This window comes from Muscardinus avellanarius, assembly GCF_963383645.1.
Source record: "Muscardinus avellanarius genome assembly, chromosome: 18".
In the NCBI taxonomy this organism is placed as follows: Eukaryota; Metazoa; Chordata; class Mammalia; order Rodentia; family Gliridae; genus Muscardinus; species Muscardinus avellanarius.
Genome location: NC_137804.1, coordinates 8,928,925 through 8,953,127, shown reverse-complemented (window position 1 = coordinate 8,953,127; position 24,203 = coordinate 8,928,925). Strand labels below are relative to the sequence as shown.

The following is a 24,203-nucleotide window of genomic DNA, read 5'->3' as shown; positions in this document are numbered from 1 at the left end:
CATGCAGTTCTAAAAAATAAAGACATTTGGGCTGGGGTTGTGGCCCAGTGGTAGAGTGCTTTCATAATACATGTGAGACCCAGAGTTCAATCCCCAGTACAGCCCCCCCAAAAAAAAGACATTCAACTACATAACCACAATACTATTATCATATTTCAAACAGTGTTTCAATATGTTTAAAATTTTCTCATTTTTTCCCAGAAATATAGTTTAAAGTTTAAAGCTATACATGTATTTATTTATTTATTTATTTATTTTTGTGGTACTGGGGATAGGACCCAGGGGGATTGTACCTCTGAGCTACACCCTCAGCCCTATTTTTTTCTTTATTTGGAAACAGAGTCTCACTGAGTTGCGAGGGCCTCACAAGCGGTGGTGCACACTTGTAATCCCAGTACTTGGGAGGCTGAGACCGGAGGACTGCATAGGTTCAAAGCCAGCCTCAGTGACCTAGCCAGGCTTCAGCAACTTAGTGGGATCCTGTTTCCAAATAAAATATGAAATAGGTCAGGTGGCTTAGCTGCGAACTGAGATTCTCCTGTCTCAGCCTCCCAAGTACTGGGGTTGCAGGTGTGGGCCACCGTGCTGGGCTTGGCACACCCTTTTGATAGCACAGAAGACAATGGTGTGCGTAAAATTTTTTTCCCCAGTACTGGAGGTAGAACCCAGGGGCATTTTACTTCCGAGCTATACCCCCAGCCCTAGTTTTTATTCTTTATTTTTATTTATTTATGTATTTAATTTTTGTGGTACTGGCGATAGAACCCAAGGGCTTTCTACTTCTGACCTACACCACCAGACCTATTTTATATTTATTTAGAAACAGGGTCCCACCAAGCTGAAGCCTCGCTAAGTAGCTGAGGCTGGCTTTGAACCTGTGCCGTCCTCCTGTCTCAGCCTCTCAAGTACTAGGGTTACAAGCGTGCGCCACCACGCCCGGCTTTATTCTTTATTTTGAAACAGGGTCTCACTGAGTTTCCAGGGCCTTACTAAGTAGCTGAGGCTGTTCGCAAACCCGGATCCTCCTGTCTCAGCCTCCCGAATGCTGAGATTATAAGCGTGCGCCACCATGCCCGGCTTACACTTTGATTTTTTATTCTGGGAATTGAATCTAGGGATATTCTACCTCCCTACACCCTATTTTGAAACAGGGCCTTGCTAAGTTGCTGAGGCTGGCTGTAAACCTCTGGTCTTCCTGTCTCCGCCCCCAAGCACCGGGAGTACAGGTGCACACCACTGCGCCCCGCTAGAAATCTGCTATTGATGATCCTTTCCTTAATCTGATACATCTTTGGAGTTTGCACACTGGCATTTTTCCTCATTCTAATACTATTTTTTTAATAATATTTTTACATAAGCTAATATCCTTCTGTATAGTTCTCCTAGGCCGGTCAGCTCAGTGTTAGCGAGCTTGCCTGCCAAGTGTGAAGCCATGGGTTAGATTCCCAGTTAGGCCGTGCGTGTGCGCACTCACACACACACACACACACACACACACACACACACACAGGATAGCTCTTTTTTTTTCCTAGAAGGCATGCTACATCTTTTAAACTTCGTTATGACGGCATCATCAGTATTTTGTGATAATAGCACTCAATTTTCATAGGTCTTTGCTTTTTCTTTCCTTTTTTTGGCAGTAATGGGGATTGAACCCCAAGGTATTCTACCTCCAAGCTACACCCCAAGTCCTGTTTTCTTTTTTTTTATTTGGAAACAGGATCCCGCTAAGTTGCTGAGGCCGTGCAAAATGGCTGAGAGCCTCACTAAGTTGCTGAGGCTGACTTCGAACCTGTGATCCTCCCGTCTCAGCTGTCCAAGTGCAGGATCTCAGGTGTGCGCCACCACGCCGGGGCTTTCCTCAAGTGTTTTCGCATTCCTCTTTTCTTTGGAAAATCCCTTCTTGAGCATCGTGGGGACGGCACAGCCCGCAGTCCCCCTCCAATCAGATGTGAATTGTTAGCGTTCTGGATCGGAATGTGTCCCCGCCTTCAGTTAACTGACTCGTTCAGTGTCGGGAGAGCTGCACTTCTTTTCTGCTTGGCGGAAACGCAGCCGCAGCCGCTGGGTAGAAATGAAGTCTGTTGCCTTGAAGAGTGTTAAGGCTGCCGGGTCCAAGACCTCTGCGCGCCTGGAAGGGCAGCCATGTCCCCTGAGCCAGAGTAAAAGGAAAGCAAAGCTCATGGAGGATAAGTCTTACACACTTCCAGTTAGCAACAGAGACTACTTTTGGACAAATAAAGAAATGTTGTGGAATTACGTGCAGTCTCTGTCTGGTAAGAAGATAGCAGCAGTTAATAGCATGTGGCGGTGCACACTTGTAATCCCAGCATTTGGGAGGCTGAGAAAGGAGGATCATGGTTTGTGGCCAGCCTCAGCTACTGAGCGAGGCCCTTTGCAACTCAATGAGACCCTCTTTCAAAATAAAGAAAAAAAAAAAGAGGGCTGGGGGTATAGCTTGGAGGTAGAATATCCTGAGTTCCACCCCCAGTACCGCAAAAAAAAAAAAAAGGCCAAGGGTATAACTCAGAAATAGAATGCTCCTGAGTTTAATCCCTAATAACTACAAAAAATTAATGCCCATTTCTTAGAAAATTTGAAAAGTATAGAAACATACAATAAAGAAAAATAGTAATCTCATTGAAATGTATTTTAAAATTTGTCTTTTAATTTTGAAATGGTCTCACTAGGTTGCTGAGGGCCTTGCTGAGTTGCTGAAGCTGGCCTTAAATATGCAATCCTTCTATCTCAGCCTCCCAAGTAGTGAGATTACAGGTGCACACTACCATTCCATGGCTTTATTATCTTTTTTTCTTTGTGTGTATGGTAATTTGGATTGAATTAATGAGCATTTTATTTCCTAACTATACCCCCAGCCCTATTTTATTTTATTATTTTGAAGCAGGGTCTAAGTTGTAGAAGGCCGTACTAAGTAGCTGAGGCTTTCTGTGAACCTCGATCCTCCTATCTCAGCCTACCAAGTACTGGGATTACAACCGTGCGCCACCACGCCCAGCTCTGCCAGTTTCTTGAATCTGTCAAACTCTGTATATCACTGTGTGGCTGATCCAGTGTTTTTAAGAGAGTGTAGCCTTTCCAGTCTGAATGTCCTAATGAACACTGGTGCTCTTTACCCAAGTTTTCATTGTGTTTCACTCCTGCCGAGGAGACAGAGTTCTCGGAGGAGCGGCCCCTTGGCGCTGACCGCCGGTGTTGAGGGAGCTGGGGCTTTGGCAGCCTTCTTAAGGAGAAAACTCAGGGCGGGAGAGGTAGCTCGGTGGTAGAGCACAGGCCTGGCACGCTCGAGGCCCAGAGTTTTATCCCTAGCAAAAGAGAACGAGGGACAAATTCTTCGTACGCCTTTCGTTTCTAAGGAACACTAAATGCCGTGCATTTGCAGACCAGGGAGCAGAGAAGCATGAAGGGACGGGCCCGGCATCCGGGGTCTCCGGCCCGGCGTCTGGGATCACGGACCAGGAGAAGGAGCTCTCCACCAGCGCCTTCCAAGCCTTCACTGTAAGCCCCCTTCCCTCACCGCTGCCCTCCAGGGCTCTCGGCCACCAGTCCGTTCACAGTGCACTCTGGCATTCAGTTTTCATTCTACCATAATTTAAGAGTTAAGCTTAAAGACAAGTAGGTTTCATTCTAAAACAGTGTTTTAGGTTTGTTTGTTTGTTTATTGTGTGTGGTACGGGGTGGAACTCAGGAGCCTTCTACCTCTGGACTATACTCCCAGACCTAATTTTTTTATACTTTATTTGGAAACAGGGTCTCACTAAGTTGCTGAGAGCCTCACTAAGTAGCTGAGTCTGGCTTCGAACCTGGCGATCCTCCTGTCTTAGCCTCCCAAGCTGAGGGGATTACAAGCGTGCGCCACCACGCCCGGCTTTTAAATATGGTTAAAAGAATGGAAGTAGCCGGGCAGGCGTGGTGGCGCACGCTTGTAACCCCCACACTTGGGAGGCGGAGACAGGAGGATCGCGCAGGTTTGAAGCCAGCCGTGCTGGCTTAAGAGACCCTGTTTATAGGTCTGGGAGTGTAGTCCAGAGGTAGAAGGGCTTCCAGGAACCCCAGTACCACCAAAAAAAAAAAGAATGGAAGTAATCCGAACCATTCTCAAGTTTTTGTGTTTCCATAAACATGTCTTAACTCACACTGTTGTTTTATAAGTCTTTTAAATTTATATTTGAAATATGTTGGCCAGACTTTTCATTTATTTGTCTTGAATGTACTTTAAAGCAGAACCCCAAAAGCTTATTGTCAGAATTTTAACTTTTCTGGCTGGGTGTGGTGGTGCACACCTGTAATCCCAGTACGTGGGAGGCTGAGACAGGAGGATTGCAGGTTTGAGGCCAGTCTTGGCAATTTTGCGAGACCCTCAACTTAGACCCGATTTCAGAATAAAATAGGGATAGGGGTCTAGCTCAGAGGTACCTGAGTTCAATCCCCAGTATGAAAAAAAAGAATTTAAAAATTTCTGACCTTAAATAGTATGAAAGAAAAAATTTGATTATCAGGATATATTCATATAAGCAGAAAACATATAAGCAGAATAATTTTTTATTGTGTTTTTTGAAGTACTGGGGATGGAACCCAGGGGCATTCTACCTCCGAGCTATACCCCCAGCCCGATTTTTTTTTTTTTTTTTTTTTTTTTGTACTGGGGATGGAGCCCAGGGGCATTCTATCTCCGACCTACACCCCCAACACTATCTTTTATTCTTTATTTTGAAACGGTCTCGCTGAGTTGCAAAGGGCCTCACTAAGTAGTTGAGACTGTCCACGAACCGCAATCCTCCTGTCTCAGCCTCCCGAATGCTGGGATTGCAAGTGTGCGCCACCATCCCCAGCTAAGCAGAAGAATTTTATACTTGTATATTCAGAGTATATTTACTAGAAATTAAAATTTGGGGTAACTGTATTACCTTTCTTGACTAGACTCAACAATTTATATCCTACGACACACTCTCTCCCTCTCAAACACACACACGTACACACATTCTCTCTCCCCCTTTGTGTGTGTGTGTGTGTGTGTGTGTGTGTGTGTGTGTGTGTGTAGCTATATTTCAGTGTATTTATTTTATCTGCTATAGGTATAACATATGTGTCGATGTGAGAGTTTAAGTCTTAGGAAATGAATACCACAATTTTTTAATTGACATGCATTATCTAATGACTTCAATTGGTATAAGGGGAACTCTGTCTTTTTTAAGACTTTAAGGCAAAGATGCGTGAAACATTGGATATGATATGCTATAGTTGGTGTGTAAATATTTATGTATGTGTTGTTCTGTTTTTTCTTTTTAGTCTGGAAATTATGATGCCTGTCTGCAACACCTTGCCTGTCTACAAGATATAAACAAAGACGATTATAAAATAATTTTGAATACAGCAGTAGCTGAGTTTTTTAAAAGTAACCAAACAACAACAGATAATTTGAGACAGACACTTAACCAGCTGAAGAATCAGGTGACACAGAAATAAATTTAACTTTAAAAGTGTGTTGTGTTAACTTGTGAAATATGGGTAGACTTCTGTCTGATAATCCTGGCATGATTTTTAATGTACCGGAAACGTTTATTGGTATTCATTTTGTTTGTATAAGATGATTATTTCAGGAAATGACAAGTATATTATGTTCTTTTTCTATTGGGCTTTTGTGGGGGGTACTGAGGATGGAGCCCACGGGCATTCTACCTCCAAGCTACACCCCAGCCCTATTTTTTCATCTTTAATTTGAAACAGGAGTGCACCACAGCCCAGCTGGTTTTCTTGTGTGTAAAATAGAAGCGGGGGACTGTTCTGGAGGGCCGATGAGGCTTACCCTCTGAAAGGGTTTCGTCTTGTTGGTGCCCAGTGTGCTGTGCATACTGGGTAGGCACTGTGCTAATGTTGTTACCTGGGTCTAAAAGGTTTTAATGTAGAAAGCCTGGCACATGGGTAGGCCATTTTTTTAATTTGTGGTACTTGGGGTGGAACCCAGGGGCTTTCTACCTCTGGGCTATACTCCCAGACCTTTTTTTTTTTTTCTTTTTTCTTTTTTTTGCAGGTCTGGGGATGGAACCTAGGGGCATTTGACCCCCGAGCCACACCCCCCTGCCCTATTTTTATTCTTTATTTTGATACAGGGTCTCACTAAGTTGTGGAGGGCCTCACTAAGTAGCTGAGGATGGCTGCGAACCTGCGATCCTCCTGTCTCAGCCTCCCAAGTACTGGGATTATAAGCGTGGACCACCACACCTGGCTTTTTTTTGGCGGGGAGGAATGGAACCCAGGGGCATTCTACCTTCAAGCTGCACCACCAGCCCTATGTTTTATTCTTTATTTTGATACAAGGTCTCACTAAGTTGTGGAGGGCCTCACTAAGTAACTGAGGCTGGCTGTGAAGCCGGATCCTCCTGTCGCAGCCCCCCAAGCGCTGGGATTACAAGCATGTGCCATCACGCCCAGCCCTTTCTTTTTTTTTTTTTTTTTTTTTTTTTTTGGCGGGTCTGGGGATGGAACCCAAGGGCATTCAACCTCCAAGCTACACCCCCTGCCCTATTTTTTATTCTTTATTTTGAAACCAGGTCTCACTGAGTTGCAGAGGGCCTCACTAAGTAGCTGAGGCTGTCCGCAAACCGTGATCCTCCGGTCTCAGTCTCCCAAATGCTGGGATTACAAGCGTGCACCACCACGCCCGGCTAAGCCCTTTCTTTTATTGTTGGCGTCATGGGTTTTGTTTCTTGTGGGTGCTGCACCACTGAGTCACGGGACCTTGAACTTGCATCCCCGCATCTCAGCCCCCCGAGCAGCTGAGGTCTCAGTCACCAGCACACCCGGCTCCGCTCCTGCTTATGAATGGGTTTCGTTCACTTCCGGGCTTCACTTCCTTCCTGTTGTTCAGGCAGGTTCTCCATGGCTTGTTTTCTAGGTGCACTCAGCGGTTGAAGAAATGGACGGGCTAGACGACGTGGAGAACAGCATGTTGTATTATAATCAGGCCGTCATTCTCTATCACCTGCGGCAGTACACAGAAGCGATAGCAGTTGGTGAAAAACTTTACCAGTTCATAGAACCTTTTGGTATGATATATGTCACAAATTTTCTTATCTGCTCATATTTGCAAAATTCTGTGGTATTTTTATCTGGATAACCTGGACCAAAAGACTACATGTCGGTATTTAAAGAAAAAAAGAAGCTGTGTCTACTTTTCTTAATTGTTAAATAATATAACATTTAAATAAATCCAGTTTTTTTTTTTTTTTTTTTTTTTTTTTTGCATTACTGGGGATGGATTCCAGGGGCATTCTATCCCCGGTCCTATTTTTTTTATTATTTTACTTTTTGAAACGGTCTCATTGAGTTGTGAAGGGCCTCGCTAAGTAGCTGAAGCTGTCCATGAACCGCGATCCTCCGGTCTCTGACTCCCGAATGCTGGGATTACAAGCGTGCGCCACCATGCCCAGCTCCCATGTTTTCTTTTAACACCCCTTTCCACCCAGTTTTCTTTCTGTTTTTGTTTTTTGTAGAACTGGGGATTAAACCCAGGAGCATTTTACCTCCAAGCTAAACCCCCCTGCCCTATTTTTGTATTCTTTATTTTGAAACAAGGTCTCACTAAGTTGTGGAGGGCCTAAGTTGTTGGGGCTGGCTGTGAACAGCGATCCTCCTGTTTCAGCCTCTCAAGTACTGGGATTACAAACATACACCAACAAGCTCAGCTTCTACTCAGTTTTTAAATATAGCTTTAGAAATATTGTTGGAAAGCTGGGTGTGTTGTCACACACTTGTAATCCCACTACTTAGGAGGCTGAGACAGGAGTACTGGTTTGCAGCCAGCCTCAGCAGCTTAGCGAGGCACTCCACAATTTAGACCCTGTTTCAAAATAAATTTAAAAAAGAAAACCAGGTGTGGCAGTGCATTTTTGTAATCCTAGTACTTAGAAATAAGACAAGAGAATCACTGGTTCGAGGACAGCCTCCACAAGTAGCGAGAGTCTCATCAAACTAGCAGGACCCTGTTTCAAAATAAAAAATTGGGCTGAGGGTGTAGCTCAAAGGTAGATTTCCCCTGGGTTCAATCCCTAGTACCATAAAATAAATAATAAGTAAACAAATACAAATATTTCCGGGCGTGGTGGCGCACGCTTGTAATCCCCGCGCTTGGGAGGCTGAGACAGGAGGATCGCGCAGGTTCAAAGCCAGCCTCAGCTACTTAGAGAGGCTCTCAGCAACTTAGTGAGATCCTGTTTCCAAATAAAATAGAAAATTGGTCTGGGAGTGTAGCCCGGAGGTTAAAAAAAAAAGCCCCTGGGTTCTACCCTCAGTATCACACACACAAAAAAAAATTACATGTTGTGCATACATGACACACTAACAGGCAGCAGAGCAGGCTTGGGAGGGAACTCAGGTTTCTTTCCACCTTAGTAGTCTTCATTGCGTGTGCTGATGTTTAGCAGATGTTTTGCCAGCGGAGCCTCAGTGCCTGCTGCCCTGAGAGGAGGCGCCTGGGGGCCGGCCTTGGAGGCGCTGGCTGGGGTGCGTTCCCTTGAGTCAGGACAGAGGTTCTGCTCCCCAGCAGAGCTCCGTGGGGGCTGCTGTGACGGGTGCTCCCTTTGGGATTGTGACTTTGCTTTTGTTTTTTTCTTTCCCTGCCAGAAGAAAAGTTCGCCCAAGCAGTGTGCTTTTTGCTTGTAGACCTGTACATATTAACCTACCAAGCTGAGAAAGCTTTGCATCTTCTTGCTGTCCTCGAGAAAATGATTTCACAGGGTAACAATAACAAGAACGGAAAGAACGAGGTGAGTGTTCCAGGATAATCTAACTAAAAATTTAAAGTATGATTACCATTTGTAGTTGTAAAGTATTATCTCTTGGGTGTGTGTGTGTGTGTGTGTGTGTGTTACTGGGGATTGATCTTAGATGTGTTCTACCTCTAAGTTACACCCCCAACCCTATTTTGTTTTTATTTTGAAACGCTCTCACTAGGTTGCTAAGAGTCTCACTGCTTGCTGAGGCTGTCCCAGAACGTGCAGCCTGTCTCAGCCTCCCAAGTACTGGGATTGGAAGTGTGACCCATCATACCTGGCCATAAAATATTATTTTAACAATTTCTGTGTGTGTGTATGGTATTAGAGATGGAACCCAGGGGCATTCTACCTCTGAGCTACACCCCAAGCCCTGTTATTTTATTTTTTATTTTGAAACAGGGTCTCACTGAGTTGCAAAGGGCCTCACTACGTAGCTGAGGCTGTCTGCGAACCGCGATCCTCCTGTCTCAGCTTCCCAAATGTTGGGATTACAAGTGTACACCACCACGCCTGGCTTATTTTAACAGTTTTATTAAGATATAACCCACCCGGCTGCTCAGTTCGGCAGCACACGTACTAAGATATAGTGAAGCTGGGCATGGTGGTACACACACTGTACTCAGGAGGCTGAGATAGGATGATTGAAGGTTTGAGGACAGCATCAGCAAGTAGTGAGGCTCTGTTTCAAAGTAAACAAATTCAGGCTGGGGGGCTGGGAGAGGTGGGGCACGCTTATAATCCCAGTACTTGGGAGGCTGAGACAGGAGGATCACAGGTTCCCACCCAGCCGCAGTTATTTAGTGAGGCCCTATTTCAAAAAGAATGAAAGAAAGAATAAAAAATAGGGCTAGGGGTGTACCTCAGATGTAGAACAATCCTTAGTTCAATCCCAATACCCCACACACACAAAAAAAAGAGAAACGCTCTCTAAGCCGGGTGCGGCGGTAGATTCCTGAAATCCCAGTACTTGGGAGGAGGTTGAGGCGGATTCCAGCACAGCTTCCAGGACAGCTTCAGTAAGTGATGAGACGCTCATTAATCTAGCTAGACCCTGTTTCAAAATAATAAGATAGGAGCCACGTGTGGCGGCGGACCCTTATAATCCCTGCAAGGGAGGCCGAGACGGGAGGATCGCGGTTGGCGGCCAGCCTCAGCTACTTAGGCCCTTTGCAACTCAGTGAGACCTTGTTTCAAAATAAAGACTAAAACATAGGGCTGGGGTGTAGCTCGGAGGTAGAAGGCCCCTGGGTTCAGTCCCCAATATCACACACAGACAAGAGCTCTCTAGAGGGTATTTTGAAGTAATTTATGATTTAAAAATACTTAATCTTTCTTAACCTTGCTTCACCATCCTGCAGACTGGTAATAATTCCAACAAAGACGGGTCTAATCATAAAGCCGAAAGCGGAGCTCTGATTGAAGCGGCCAAATCCAAGATCCATCAGGTAGCAAGACGGAAACTTTTAGAGATGGTTATACATACAGACTTGTTTCGAGTAATGAAACAACATGAACAGTCACTGAAATCAGTATGTAATTGAAGGCATGTGCATTTATTTGGCTTTGAAGCATTGTAGTTCACAAATATATATATATTTTTATTTTTGGTGGTACTGGGGTTCCTGGAAGCCCTCCTACCTCCGGGCTACACTCCCAGACTTATTTTTACATTTTTATTTGGAAACAGGGTCTCCTCAGCCAGCGCGCGCGGCTGGCTTCGAACCTGCGGGATCCTCCTGTCTCTGCCTCCCAAGCGCGGGGATTACAAGCGTGCGTCACCACGCCCGGCTACAATTATATTTTCAAGCCAAGCATGGTGGTGCACATTTGTAATTTTGGTACTTGGGAGGCTGAGACAGGAGAATCATGGGTTTGTCGCCAGCCTCAGCAACTTTGTGAGGCCCTCTGATCTTAGACCTTGTTTCAAAAATAACGAATAAAGCCGGGCATGGTGGCGCACACTTGTAATAATCCCTGTGCTTGGGAGGCTGAGACAGGAGGATCGCACGGGTTCAAAGCCAGCCTCAGCTACTTAGTGAGGCTCTCAGAAACTTAGTGAGACCCTGTTTCCAAATAAAATATAAAATAGGTCTGAGAATATAGCCTGGAGGTAGAAAGCCCCTGGGTTCCACCCCCAGCCCCCCAGTACCACCACCACCACCACCACCAAAAGAATAAAAAATAGAGCTAGGGGTGTAGCTCAAGGGTAGAATACCTCTGGGTTCAACCCCCAGTGCCAAAAAGAGTACATTTATTCTGCAAAATATATTTTGCTTAAGATGATTGCACAATAAATAAAGTTTGTAATAAATGGGCTGGGAATGTATTGGGAAATTTGTTGAACTAAAATAATAATAACTGAATAAATGTCAGTTAGCCATGTGTAGATAAGGATTTGTGGGATTTTTTCCTTGGAGCTCAAATATAAATTTTATTCTGCTTTATTTTGGGGGGGTCTTAGAGTATATATATATATATTCCAAGAGTCCAATCAAAATAGGATATTCAAGCCAGGCGTGGTGGCGCGCGCTTGTAATCCCAGCATTCAAGAGGTTGAGACAGGAGGATCGCGGTTCGCAGACAGCCTCAGCTACTTAGTGAGGCTCTCCGCAACTTAGTGAGAGCCTGTTTCAAAATAAAGAATAAAAAATAGGTCTGGGAGTAGAGCTCAGAGGTCAAATGCCCCTGGGTTCCATCCCCAGACCCCCCAAAAACAACAACAACAAAAAAATATTCAGCCGGACGTGGTGGCACACACTTTAAACCCCAGTACTTGGAAGCTGAAATAGGAAGATCACAGGTTCGAAGGCAGCCTCAGCAGCTTAGTGAGGCTCTCAGCAACTTAGTTAGACCCTGTTTCCTTAGTAAATAGGTCTGGAGATGTAGCTCAGAAGACCCCTGGGATCCATCTCTAGTACCACAAAAAAAAAAAAAAAAAAAAAAAACCCAGAATATTTAAGATAATTTTAAACTTGCTTTTGCAAATAACCAGTATAACTGTTGTAAGATTTGGTTGGATTTCCTTATAATTAGAAAGCGAAACTTTGTCATACGTCATTGACACTCTCACCTACGAGCGCTTTTCCCGTTACAGTACAAAGTGAGGGCTTACATTCAGATGAAGTCCCTGAAAGCCTGCAAGCGGGAGATCAAGTCAGTCATGAACACAGCTGGCAATGTAAGTGCCGTCGGACTTGTGTTGCAGTTTATGGTCTTACTTACCTCTGAGTGTTTCTCAGCTCATTACTGGGGGCAGGGGGTGCAGCTGGGTTAGAGCACATGCTCAGTGTGCTGGCCTCCCTGGGTTCAAGTCTGGCACCAAGTCCGTCATCCTGCACCAGATGAAACCTGGGGAGTGGTGATTGCATTGTACCCATCGTTGCGTGTTTTACTTAATGTTAACCAGCCTGAGCTGGAGGTGCAGCCCAGCAGTAGAGCACTTGCCTGGCATTTATAAGAGACAAGGGAGATCACCAGTCTAATAATCATGGCTATGAAAAGACCTAGTGTGTGCTGTCCGATTGGATCTCAGTTGAGGGCCTCAAGGCCCTTAACAGGCCCCCTCTACTCAGGAGGCTGAGGCAGGAGGATTGCTTGAGACCACAATTCAAAGCCAGCCTGGGCAGCAGAGCAAGACCTTGTCTCTAAACAGAGCAAAAATTAAAAAAAAAAAAAAATTAGCCGAGCATGGTGGCGCACGCTTGTAATTCCAGCATTTGGGAGGCTGAAACAGGAAAATCTGGGTTTGCGGCCAGCCTCAGCTCCTTAGCGAGGCCTTTTGCAACTCAGTAGAGCCATAGGGCTGGGGGTGTAGTTGGAGGTAGAATGCCCCTGGGTTCATCCTCGGTACCGCAAAAGGAAAAAGAAAAAAATACTAAGCGGCTTCTAGTTAGTGACGTAGTAGATGAAGAGAGTCGGTCGGTACTGTGTGGACTGTATTCTGATACGTATCTGTTTGTTAGGTAGGTCTGCTGACAGGTTTGCAAGTTTTTAGATTGCGAGAGTAGTGAAAACTCTAGAGCGGGGCTGCCGATATATTGGGTAGCACACTTGTCTCGCATGCATGAGGCAGTGTCTATCCCCTAATAATATTATTATTATTATTAATTTTTATTTATTTATTTTTGCGGGTCTGGGGATGGAACCCAGGGGCATTGGACCTCCAAGCTACACCCCCTGCCCTATATTTTATTCTTTACTTTGAAACCGGGTCTCACTGAGTTGCAGAGGGCCTCACTAAGTAGCTGAGGCTGTCCGCGAACCACGATCCTCTGGTCTCAGCCTCCCGAATGCTGGGATGACAAGCGTGCACCACCACACCTGGCTCTCTATCCCCTAATATTATTATTATTTATATATATATATATATATATATATTTTTTTTTTATTGGTGCATTGTAGTCATACATCAGAATGGAATACAAGACTTGTGAGAACATACATGCACACAGCATCCAATTAGCCCTTATCCAATTATCCCCTAATATTATAAAAAATATTTATATATTGTTTTTTGTCACCATGACTGATTCATTTGCGCTCTTGAACACATAACTATGTAGCAGTGTAATTACGATTTTGCATTAGGTATCTGAAAACAAGTATTTAAATAACTTGTGTATTTTCTTTACAGTCGGCACCCTCTCTGTTTCTTAAAAGCAATTTTGAGTACCTAAGGGGCAATTACCGAAAAGCTGTGAAGCTGTTAAATAGTTCAAACATTGCTGAGCATCCAGGATTCATGAAAACAGGTAAAGGACCTGCGGAATTGGCGTAGTGTTTTCTTAGTTCTTTTACCCCTTGTCGCCTCCCCCTCCTCTTAGGCTGCACTGCAGAGGGATTCCATACTAATATTTCTTTTTTAATTGTTGTGTGTGTGTGTGGTGGTGGGGTGGAACCCAGGGGCTTTTCTATCTCCGGGCTACACCCCCAGACCTATTTTATACTTTATTTGGAAACGGGGTCTCACTACGTAGCTGAGGCTGGCTTCGAACCTGCGCGATCCTCCTTCTCCGCCTCCCAAGCGCTGGGATTACAAGCGTGCGCCGTACGAATATTGAAATGAAAATGTTTAAATATTATTGCTGCTCAAAATTCTAGGAGTTCTGGCTTCTGACTTGCTTCTGCTTTGAAGAAGTCTCACTTTTTTCTTTCGCTTGGTCTCTTATCTCTTTCTCCTTCTTTCTTTTTGCATGTGTGTGATACTAGGGCTTGAACCCAGGGCATTCTACCTCCAAGCTACACCCTTACCCTTTTTTTTTTTGTGGACTGAGGATAGAACCTCTGGGCTACACTCCCAGCCCTATTTTATTTGGAAACAGGTTCTCACTCAGTTGCTGAGAGCCTCACTAAGTGGCTGAGGCTGGCAGTGAACCTGTGATTATCTTGTCTCAGCCTCCCAAGTACTGGGATCACAAGTGTACACTACACCACCATGTCTAGCTGCCCGTAGCCCTTTTTTATTTTTTATTGTGAAATGGGATCTCTTTATATTGCCGAGGCTGGCCTCAAACCTACAATCCTCCTCTCTCAGCCTCCCAAATTACTGTATTTACAGGTGTATGCCACCACACCCAGCTTCTTATTTTGTTTCGTTCTTGCTTTTTGTTTTGGTACTGAGGATTGAACATTCTATCTCAGAGCTACAGCTAACAGTTTGTGTCCTTTTTTTATTTTTTAATTTTTTTCATTTTGAAATGGGCTCAATAAGTTGCTGAGGGCCTTGCTAAGTTGCTGAAGCTGGCCTCGAGTCTTGGATCCTCCTTCTCAGCCTCCCAAGTGCTGGGGTTATAGGCACATACCACCACGCCAGTTTCCTCCCCCCCCACCCCCACCTCAGTAGTGAGGATGGAAACCAGGGACAGTCTATCTCCGGGCTGCACCCCAAGTTCTATTTTTTATTTTTTATTTTGAAATAGGGTCTCACCAAGTACCTGAGGCTGGCCACAAACCTCTGATCCTCCTGTCCCAGCCTCCCAAATACTGGGTTTATAAGTCTGCACCACCACACCAGTTTAAGCTGGGCATGGTGATGCATGCTTGTAATCCCAGCATTTAGGAGGCTGAGACAGGAGGATCCTGGTTCCTGGCCAGCCTCAGCTAATACTTAGTGGGGCCCTTTGTGAGGCCCTTTGCAACTCAGTAAGACCCTGTTTCAAAATAAAGAATAAAAAATAGGGCAGGGGGTGTAGCTCAGAGGTAGAATGGGTTCCATCCCCATTACCACAAAAATACATACATACATACATACATGCATACATACATACATACATACCAGCTTAAAACTGGGGGTAAGCTCCTTGGGGTTTTGCTGTGTGAGTGAGACCTTTTAAGGAAATGAGATCATCTTTTTGCTTTTCCCTTTTCTCCCCTAAAAACAATGAATAATAATAGACCATTAATTATGTAAACCATTTATTTAAACTCAGGAAGATAATTTTTATTATTTATTCTTGCCACTGTTGAGAAGTCTTGCCGTGTGTGGTGGCGCATGCCTATAATCCCAGTACTTGGGAAGCCGAGAGAGGAGGATTGCAGGTTTGAGGGATAGCCTTAGCAATGAAATGAAACTCAGAAACCTACAAGACCCTGGAGCTGGGCGTGGTGGCGCACACTTGTAATTCCAGTACTTGGGAGGCTGAGACAGGAGGATCATAGGTTCATGCCCAGCCTCAGCTACTTTGTGAAGCCTTCCCCAACATATTGAGACCTTGTTTCAAAATAAAGAAGTAAGGCAAAATATAGGCCTGGGGATGTAGCTTGGAGGTAGAATGCTTTTGAGTTTAATCCCCAGTACATCAGCAACAACGACCAAATTTTTTTCCCCAGAAAATAGGCTATTTTTCCCCGTTTCTGGGGATTGAACCCAATTGCACTCTACCACTGAGCTGTATCCGCATCCCTCTTATTTTATTTGAGACAGGGTCTTTAATAAGTTGCTGAGGCTGACCTCAAATTTTGCAGTCCTCCTGCTACCACACAGGACTCATAGAAGAGATTTTAACAGAAAAGGAATTTAAATGCTTAAAAATGTTCTAGCTGGGCCGGGAGTGGTGGCTCCCACTTATAATCCCCGCATTTGGGAGGCTGAGACAGGAAGATCTCGGGCTCACAGCCAGCTTTAGCAACTTAGGCCCTCCGAAACTTAGACCCTGTTTCCAAATAAAAAATAAAATAGGTCTGAGCGCATAGTATAGAAGATAGATAGAAGGCCCCTGAGTTCCATCTCTAGTACCAAAAAAATAAAAACTGAAAAAATAAAGTAAAATTAAAATGTGATAAAATAGCACTTGGGGTGTAGCTCAGAGGTAGAATGTTCTAGGTTTAGCCCAGTGCCCCCCCACGATGTTTTCTAAGTTCTCACCTGCTCGTGAACTGTTCTAGAGGGCCTAAGAGGAATTGCCAGGAGAATTAGCTCCCACTAGATAAGCCTGCTTCTTTCAAGAGGATACCAAGAGTAGAGCTTTTCTGTGTCCTCAGGGGAATGCTTGCGGTGCATGTTCTGGAACAATCTTGGGTGCATCCACTTTGCCATGAGCAAGCACAACTTGGGCATTTTCTACTTCAAGAAGGCCCTGCAGGAGAACGACAGTGTCTGTGCGCAGCTCAGTGCAGGAGGCGCCGCCCCAGGTAAGCCGGGCGCTGGGTGGGCGCGGGGCGCGCTGTGCACCTTGCTGCCACTTGGGAACGGCGTCTTTGAAGGACCACGCGCTTGGTGACGGCACGTGCCTTGTGGGCCCCCAGGCGGCTAATGGCCCCGCCCACCTTTGGGTCTGCAGATTTTCAGTAGACATTGTTGTTTTGAATAGCAAAACATAGGAGTAATTTCAAATTATTAAAAAACTTAGAAGCTGGGCGTGGTGGCGCACGCTTGTCATCCCAGCATTCGGGAGGCTGAGACCAGAGGATCGCGGTTCGCGGACAGCCTTGGCTACTTAGGCCCTCTGCAACTCAGTGAGACCCGGTTTCAAAATAAAGACTAAAAAATAGGGCAGGGGGTGTAGCTTGGTGGTCAAATGCCCCTGGGTTCCACCCCTAGACCCACAAAACAAAAACAAAAAAACTTAGAGCTGGACGTTGTGGTGCATGCCTGTAATCCCAGTGCTTGGGAGGGTGAGACAATGATCACGGGTTCCAGGACAGCCTCAGCAAGTAGTGAGGCTCTCATCAACCTAGCAAGATTCTGTTTCAAAATAAAAATCAAATAGGGCTGGGGTATAGCTCAGAGGTAGAATGTCCCTGGGTTCGATCCCCAGCAACACCCACATACACACACACACACACATACACACACACACACATTTATTAGCTGGGTACAGTGGCATATGCCTGTAATCCCAGCTACTCGGTGGAGAAGGCAGGAAGATTACAAGTTTCAGGCCAGTCTCAAGAATTTAGCAAGACCCTGGTCTCAAAATAAAAGGACTGGCCAGGCGTGGTGGCACACGCTTGTAATCTCAGCATTGGGGAGGCTGAGATGGAAGGATCACGGTTCACAGCCAGCCTCAGCTAGTACTTAGTGAGGCCTCTTGCAACTCAGTGAGACCCTGTTTCAACATAAAGACTAAACAATAGGGCAGGGGGTGTAGTTCAGAAGTCGAATGCCCCTGGGTTCCATCCCCAGACCTTCAAATAATAATAATGATAAAATAAACGGACTGGAGAAGTCACTCAGTGCTAGAGCACCCCTGGATTCATCCCCAGTAAACACACCCCACCCCACCCCACCCCACCCTCAAATTTTCCTGGATTTTAAAATCAGTAATCTTGCATGGTAATGTTATAAACCATAATATTTGTTTACTCACGATTAAGGGGCTTTTTAGTTGTGTTGTTCATTTGCAGTTCTAGGGATTAAACTCACAGGCTGGACAGGCTGTCAGCCACTGAGCTACGTCCCCAGGCTTTATTTTTTATTTTGAAACAGGGTCTCTAAATTGCCTTAACTGGCCTTAAACTTGTGATGCTCTTGCCTCAGCCTCCAAGTAGCTGGGATTATAGGCGTGTCCCTCTACATCCAGTTAAGTTTTATAATCTTGACTGTGCCAAACCAGGCTTATATAGGTTCTTTGCAGAGTTTTGTATTATAGGGTTTTTTTTTGGAGTGTTATCACTGGTAGCATCTGACAGTTTTAAAGCAAATTCCTGGACTGTGTCCTCTAATACTCATTTTATATGGGTCCTTGATCTGAAATGGCTAAAATAAAGCAGTTATTTTCTTTTTAAAATAATAAGAGTTGGACGCGGTGATGCATGCTTGTAATTCCCAAGCTTGGGAGGCTGAGACAGGAGGATCGCACAGATTCGAAGCCAGCCTCAGCTACTTAGTGAGACCCTGTTTCCAAATAAATTATAAAATAGGGCTGGGGGTGTAGCCCAGAGGTAGAAAAGCCCCTAGGTTCCACCGCCAGTACTACAAAAAGAAAAAATAATAATAATAAAATAATAATCTATTTATTTTTTTACTTTTTATTATGTGTGTGTGTGTGTGTGTGTGTGTGTGTGTGTGTGTGTGTATATAATTTTTTTTTTTCCAGTACTGGGGATGGAACCCAAGGGCATTCTATCTCTGAGCTATCCCCTCAGCCCTATTTTTTTTTTTTTTTTTTTTTTTTTTGTGTGTGTGTGTGTGTGTGTTTCTAGGGGTGGAAACAACCAGGGGATTTCTACCTCCGGGCTATACTCCCAGACCTATTTTTTTTAATATTTTATTTGGAAACAGGGTCTCACTGAGTTGCTGAGAGCCTCACTAAGTAACGGAGGCTGGCTTTGAACCTGTGCAATCCTCCTGTCTCAGCCTCTCCCCACCCCTGTTTTTTATTCTTTATTTTAAAACATGGTCTCACTGAGTTGCAAAGGGCCTCAGTAAGTAGTAGCTGAGGCTGTCTGCCAAATGTGATCCTCATGTCTCAGACTCCCAAATGCTGTGATTACAAGTTTGTACCACCATACCTGGCTGGCTGGCTGGCTTATTTATTTATTTATTTATTTATTCATTCATTTATTTAGTGGTGGCTAGGGATGGAACCCAGGGGCATTGTACCTCTGAGCTACACCCCTAGCCCTATTTTTTATTTTGAAACAGGGTCTCACTGGGTGGCAAAGGGCCTCCCAGTAGCTGAGGCTGTCCGTGAACCATGATCCTCCAGTCTTAGCCTCTTGAATGCTGGGATTACAAGTATGTACCCCTACACCCAGCTTTACTTTTTATTTTTGCAGTGCTGAGGATTGGACCCAGGGCCATTCTACCTCAGAGCTACACCCCCAGGCCTAATTTAATTCTTTTTTTCTTTTGGCAGTACTGGAGATTGAACCAGGGGCATTCTACCTCAGAGCTACACTCCCAGACCGATCGATCCATCCTTCCTTCCTTCCTTCCTTCCTTCCTTTTTTCCTTTTTTTCCTTTCTTCCTTCCTTCCTTTTTGCCTGCCTGCCTTCCTTCCTTCCTTCCTTCCTTCCTTCCTTCTTTCTTTCCTCCGTCCCTCCCTCCCTCCTTTCTTCCCTCCTTTCTTCCTTCCTTCCTTTATTTCTTTCTTCTTTGAGGGTTTGGGGATGGAACCCAGGGGCATTTGACCTCCGAGCTACATCCCCTGCACAGCCTGGCCACCTGAGAATCTGGCACCTGTGTGTCCACCTCCGGCCTGGAGCGAGCTGACTGCAGGGGGCTGAGGGCCGGGCCGCCCTCCCTTGGTGAAAGTTTTTGCGGTTTCAGGCTGTGGCCGTGGTTTGTAGTGTGGTAGTGTTTGGGCACTTGGTGGAGTGAATGCTTTCAGTGTAAGTATTACTCTCTTGATTGCTTTTCACCAAATGTCTGTTACTAGGCAAAAAGTTTTCAGGAAGACCCATGTGTACGTTGCTAACCAACAAGCGCTATGAGCTGCTGTACAACTGCGGGATTCAGCTTCTGCACATCGGCAGGCCGCTCGCCGCCTTCGAGTGTCTGATCGAGGCCGTGCAGGTGTACCACGCAAACCCCCGCCTGTGGCTGCGGCTGGCCGAGTGCTGCATCGCTGCCAACAAAGGGGTGAGTGCTCCCTGGGGTCTCTTTGAACCCCATTTCTCTCCCCTGACACTTGTTACATGAAAAGCAAAAATACTTGGGACCGAGCCGGGCGTGGTGGCACACGCTTGTAATCCCAGCATTCGGGAGGCTGAGACCTGGAGGATCATGGTTCGCGGACAGCCTCAGCTATTTAGTGAGGCCCTCTGCAACTCAGTGAGACCCGGTTTCAAAATAAAGAATAAAAAATAGGGCAGGGGGTATAGCTCGGAGGTCAAATGCCCCTGGGTTCCATCCCCAGACCCGCAAAAAAAAAAAAAAAAAAAAAAAAAAAAAAAACTTGGGACCACATAAGACCTCATTTCCTTTTATTTTTTATTTATTTATTTATTTATTTATTTTTGCCATACTGGGGATGGAACCCAGGGGCATTCTACCTCCGAGCTACACCCCCAGTCCTATTTTTCATTTTTTATTTTGAAACAGGTTCTCACTAAGTTGCAGAGGGCCTTATTAAGTAGCTGAGGCTAGCTGCAAACCTGTGATCCTCCCCACGCAACCTTTCAAGCATTGGGATTACAGGTATGCATTGCCTAGCTAGTTGTATATGGTTTTTGCTTTGTTTTGTTTTTTTTGTGCTACGGAGGGTGGAATCCAGGGGCTTTTCTACCTCCAGGCTATACTCCCAAGACCTGTTTTATACTTTATTTGGAAACAGCGTCTCACTCAGTTGCTGAGAGCCTCACTAAGTAGCTGAGGCTGGCTTCGAACCTGTGTGATCCTCCTGTCTCAGCCTCCCAAGCCCTGGGATTATAAGCGTGCGCCACCACACCCGGCTGTAGTTGTGTATGTTTTTAAATCACATGTCTAGAGCGCATGTCTGTAATCTCAGTACTTGGGAGGCTGAGACAGGAGGATCGTGGATTCACGGCCAGCCTCTGTTACTTAGTGAAGTCATCCACAAGTCAGTGAGACCCTGCTTTTAAATAAAGAATAAAAAATAGGGCTGGGGGTGTCACTTGGAGGTAGAATGCCCCTAGGTTCCATTCCCAGTACCACAAAAAAAAAAAAAAAAAAAAAAACCTGGGAGGAAATTTATTGTCAAAAGGCCATTTGCACCAGGCATAGTGATGCATGCTTGTAATCCCAGTACTTGGGGAACTGAGAAAGGAGATAGCAGGTTCGAAGTCATCCACAGCAACTCAGTGAGGCTCTCAGCAACTTAGGGAGACTCTGTTTGCAAATAAAAAATAGGTCTGAGGATGTAACCCTGAAGTAGAAGGCCCCTGGGTTCCATCTCCAGTACCATACACAAAAAACTAAATTAAAATAAAATTTAAAAAGTTATTTGCAAGCAGTCTGATTCTTGGTATGCAAAACAGCCGGGCGTGGTGGCACACGCTTGTAACCCCCGTGCTTGGGAGACAGAGACAGGAGGATCGCGCAGGTTCAAAGCCAGCCTGTTTCCAAATAAAATATAAAATAGGTCTGGGAGTGTAGCCCAGAGGTAGAAGGGCTTCCAGGAACCCCAGTACCACAAAAAATAATAAATAAATAAATAAATAAATAAATAAATAAATAAATAAATAAATAAATAAATAAATAAAGCTGAGGGTATGGCCGGCAGTAGAATGCTCCTGGATTGAATCCTCAGTACCACAAAATAAGAACCGGGGTTGGCGCATGGACAGGCCGCGTCTGTTGAGTGCTGGTCCGGCAGCTGTGGCGGTCATGCTCTCTCCTGGCGTGAGACAGTTCCCGTGCAGCCAGTGATTGGAGGACTGAAAACCGTGAGGAAAGAAGGCATTAGACTGCATCCCCTCTGTGCCTGGACCTCACTCTTGCCTCAGGAAGTGATAGTAGAGTTGATGAATGACCTGACCCTCTGTCCACGGGGGGCTGTGGTAGCCGGCCGCTTACCTTATCTCCAAATGGCAGTTGGTCAGCCTTCTGAATCAAGGGGGGGGGCATATCAGCATGACCAGACGTTTGTATCACAGGTGTAGCCCACCCCGCCATGCTCCCTGGGGTGTGAGGGTGGGGAGGTTCTGCTGAGCAGTACTTTGAGAGGAAAACTACAAGACCTGAATGGTTTAAAGAACTATGTGAAGCCGGGCATGGTATGCATGCTGGTAATCCCAGTACTTGGGAGACTGAGACAGGAGGATCACAGGTTCAAGGCCAGCCTTGGCTAGTTAGTGAGGCCCTCTGCAACTTAGACCCTATTTCAAAATAAAAGAATAAAATAGGACTGTAATTTGGAGGTGGAATGCCTCTGGTGGGTTCCATTCCCAGTACCACGCCAAAAAAACAAGAATTGCACCCATGTAAACTCTTTTTATGTGTGTGTGGTTCTGGGACTTGAACCCAGAGACATTTCTCCCTCTGAGCCACACCCCTAACCTGATTTTATTTTTTATTTGGAAATAGGGTCTCGTTAGGCTGATGAGAGTCTCACTACGTGCTAAGACTGTCCTCAAACCTGTAGTCCTCTTGTCTCAGCCTTCCAAGTACTAGGATTACAGGTGTGCAGCTTTATTTTTTATTTACTTTTTATTTTATTTTAGTTTAGTTTAGTTTTTTTGGTACTGGGGATGGATCCCAGGGGCTTTCTACCTCCAGGCTATACTCCCAGACCTATTTTATACTTTATTTGGAAACAGGGTCTCACCAAGTTGCTGAGAGCCTCATTAAGTAGCTGAGGCTGGCTTCGCACCTGTGCGATCCTCCTGTCTCAGCCTCCAAAGTACAGGGATTACAAGCGTGCGCCACCACGCCCGGTTTATTTTATTTTTTAATTTTTTTGTGGCACTGAGAATTGAACTTGGAGGCAGTCTACCTCTGAGCTCATCCCCAGACCAATTTTATTATTTGGAAACAGGGTTTCACTCTGTTGCTGAGAGCCTCACCAAATTGCTGAGGCTATCCTTGAACCTGTGATCCTCCAGTCTCAGCCTCCCAAGTACTAGGATTACAAGTGTGTGCCACTGTGCCTGGCTTTATTTTTTATTTTGATACAGGGTCTCACTAGGTTGCTGAGGCCGGCCTCGAACAACTTATGGTCTCATGGGGTTGCTGAGAGCCTCACTAAGTGGCTGAGGCCGCCTTTGAATCTGCAGCCCTCCTGTCTGAGCCCTCCGAGTACAAGGGTTACGAGCGTGTGCCACCACGCCTGGCTCGGTCATTTTTCATAAATCTTGCAATTGCCTTAAATAATTCCCTTAACATTATTTGTATTTTGTAGACTTCTGAACAAGAAACCAAAGGTCTTCCAAGCAAAAAGGGAATTGTACAGTCTATTGTTGGCCAAGGCTACCATCGCAAAATCGTTTTGGCATCACAGTCTATTCAGAATACTGTATATAAGTAAGTATTTAGTGAAGAGAAAGCGTGTGTGTTTAGTGTCTCATCCAGTGTACTTAAGAATTATAAAAGTATTCTTAGGATTTATCCTTTCACAGGAAGAACTGCTTTGGAACTGGCTTTTGTAGATCCATAGTGAACGCTTCCGGCGGGTAATGGTTGGCTCGGTGGGTGCTGAATGTTTCTGCCCTGACAAGCCAGTCTGCTTAATCCCATTATTCAGCATGTCCAGAAGAGGGCATCTTAGGCTCTCCTCTTTATACACAGTTATCTTAGTATTTGTGGGGGATTGGTTTCAACGTGGTTCTCAGCCCTCCCCCTCCATATCTGTGAGTTCTCCATCCATGAATTATTTATTTATTTATTTATTTTTTTTTTTTTTTTTTTTTTTTTTTTTTTTGCGGGTCTGGGGATGGAACCCAGGGGCATTTGACCTCCGAGCCACACCCCCTGCCCTATTTTTTTATTCTTTATTTTGAAACAGGGTCTCACTAAGTTACGGAGGGCCTCACTAAATAGCTGAGGCTGTCCATGAACCGTGATCCTCCTGTCTCAGCCTCCCAAATGCTGGGATTACAAGCGTGCGCCACCACGCCCGGCTGTTTGTTTTTATTAAACCAACTGAAGATCAGAAATATTCAGAAGAGCCGAGTGTGATGGCGCAACCCTGTAATCCCAGTACTTGGGAGGCTGAGACAGGAAGATCACAGATTCATGGCCAGCATCAGCTACTGAGTGAGGCCTCAGCAACTTAGTGAGACCCTGTTTCAAAATAAAGAATAGCCAGGCGTGGTGGCGCACGCTTGTAATCCTAGTATTTGGGAGGCTGAGACAGGAGGATAACAGTTTGAAGACAGCCTTAACTACTTAGTGAGCCCTTTGCAACTCAGTGAGATCTTGTTTCAAAATAAAGAATAAAAAAAAAATACGACTGGCAGTGTCGCTCAAAGGTAGAATGCCCCTATTCCATCCCCAGTACCGAAAATAAAGAATAAAAATAAAGCTGGGGCCAGGTGTGGTGGCACATGTTTGTAATCCCCGCGCTTGG

The 24,203-nt window shown here is 45.2% G+C and overlaps 1 protein-coding gene across 7 annotated transcripts in view; it reads left to right on the top strand.

The window, feature by feature from the left end:
* The window catches only part of CNOT10 (CCR4-NOT transcription complex subunit 10), a gene marked incomplete at both ends in the record, with an annotated part of 40,758 nt that overhangs the window by 3,338 nt on the left and 13,217 nt on the right, over positions 1-24,203 (top strand). For 6 of the 7 annotated variants that reach the window (XM_080715021.1, XM_080715020.1, XM_080715019.1 and 3 more), the window contains 10 exons: positions 3,401-3,516; positions 5,308-5,469; positions 6,914-7,064; positions 8,641-8,783; positions 10,151-10,237; positions 11,887-11,970; positions 13,426-13,543; positions 16,272-16,421; positions 19,614-19,816; positions 23,037-23,158. In XM_080715021.1, the coding sequence (XP_080571147.1) occupies positions 3,401-3,516; positions 5,308-5,469; positions 6,914-7,064; positions 8,641-8,783; positions 10,151-10,237; positions 11,887-11,970; positions 13,426-13,543; positions 16,272-16,421; positions 19,614-19,816; positions 23,037-23,158 (1,336 nt within the window). Of the gene's footprint in view, positions 1-2,074; positions 2,277-3,400; positions 3,517-5,307; positions 5,470-6,913; positions 7,065-8,640; positions 8,784-10,150; positions 10,238-11,886; positions 11,971-13,425; positions 13,544-16,271; positions 16,422-19,613; positions 19,817-23,036; positions 23,159-24,203 lie in introns of those variants that run through there. The other variant, XM_080715015.1, reaches the window with a different exon arrangement.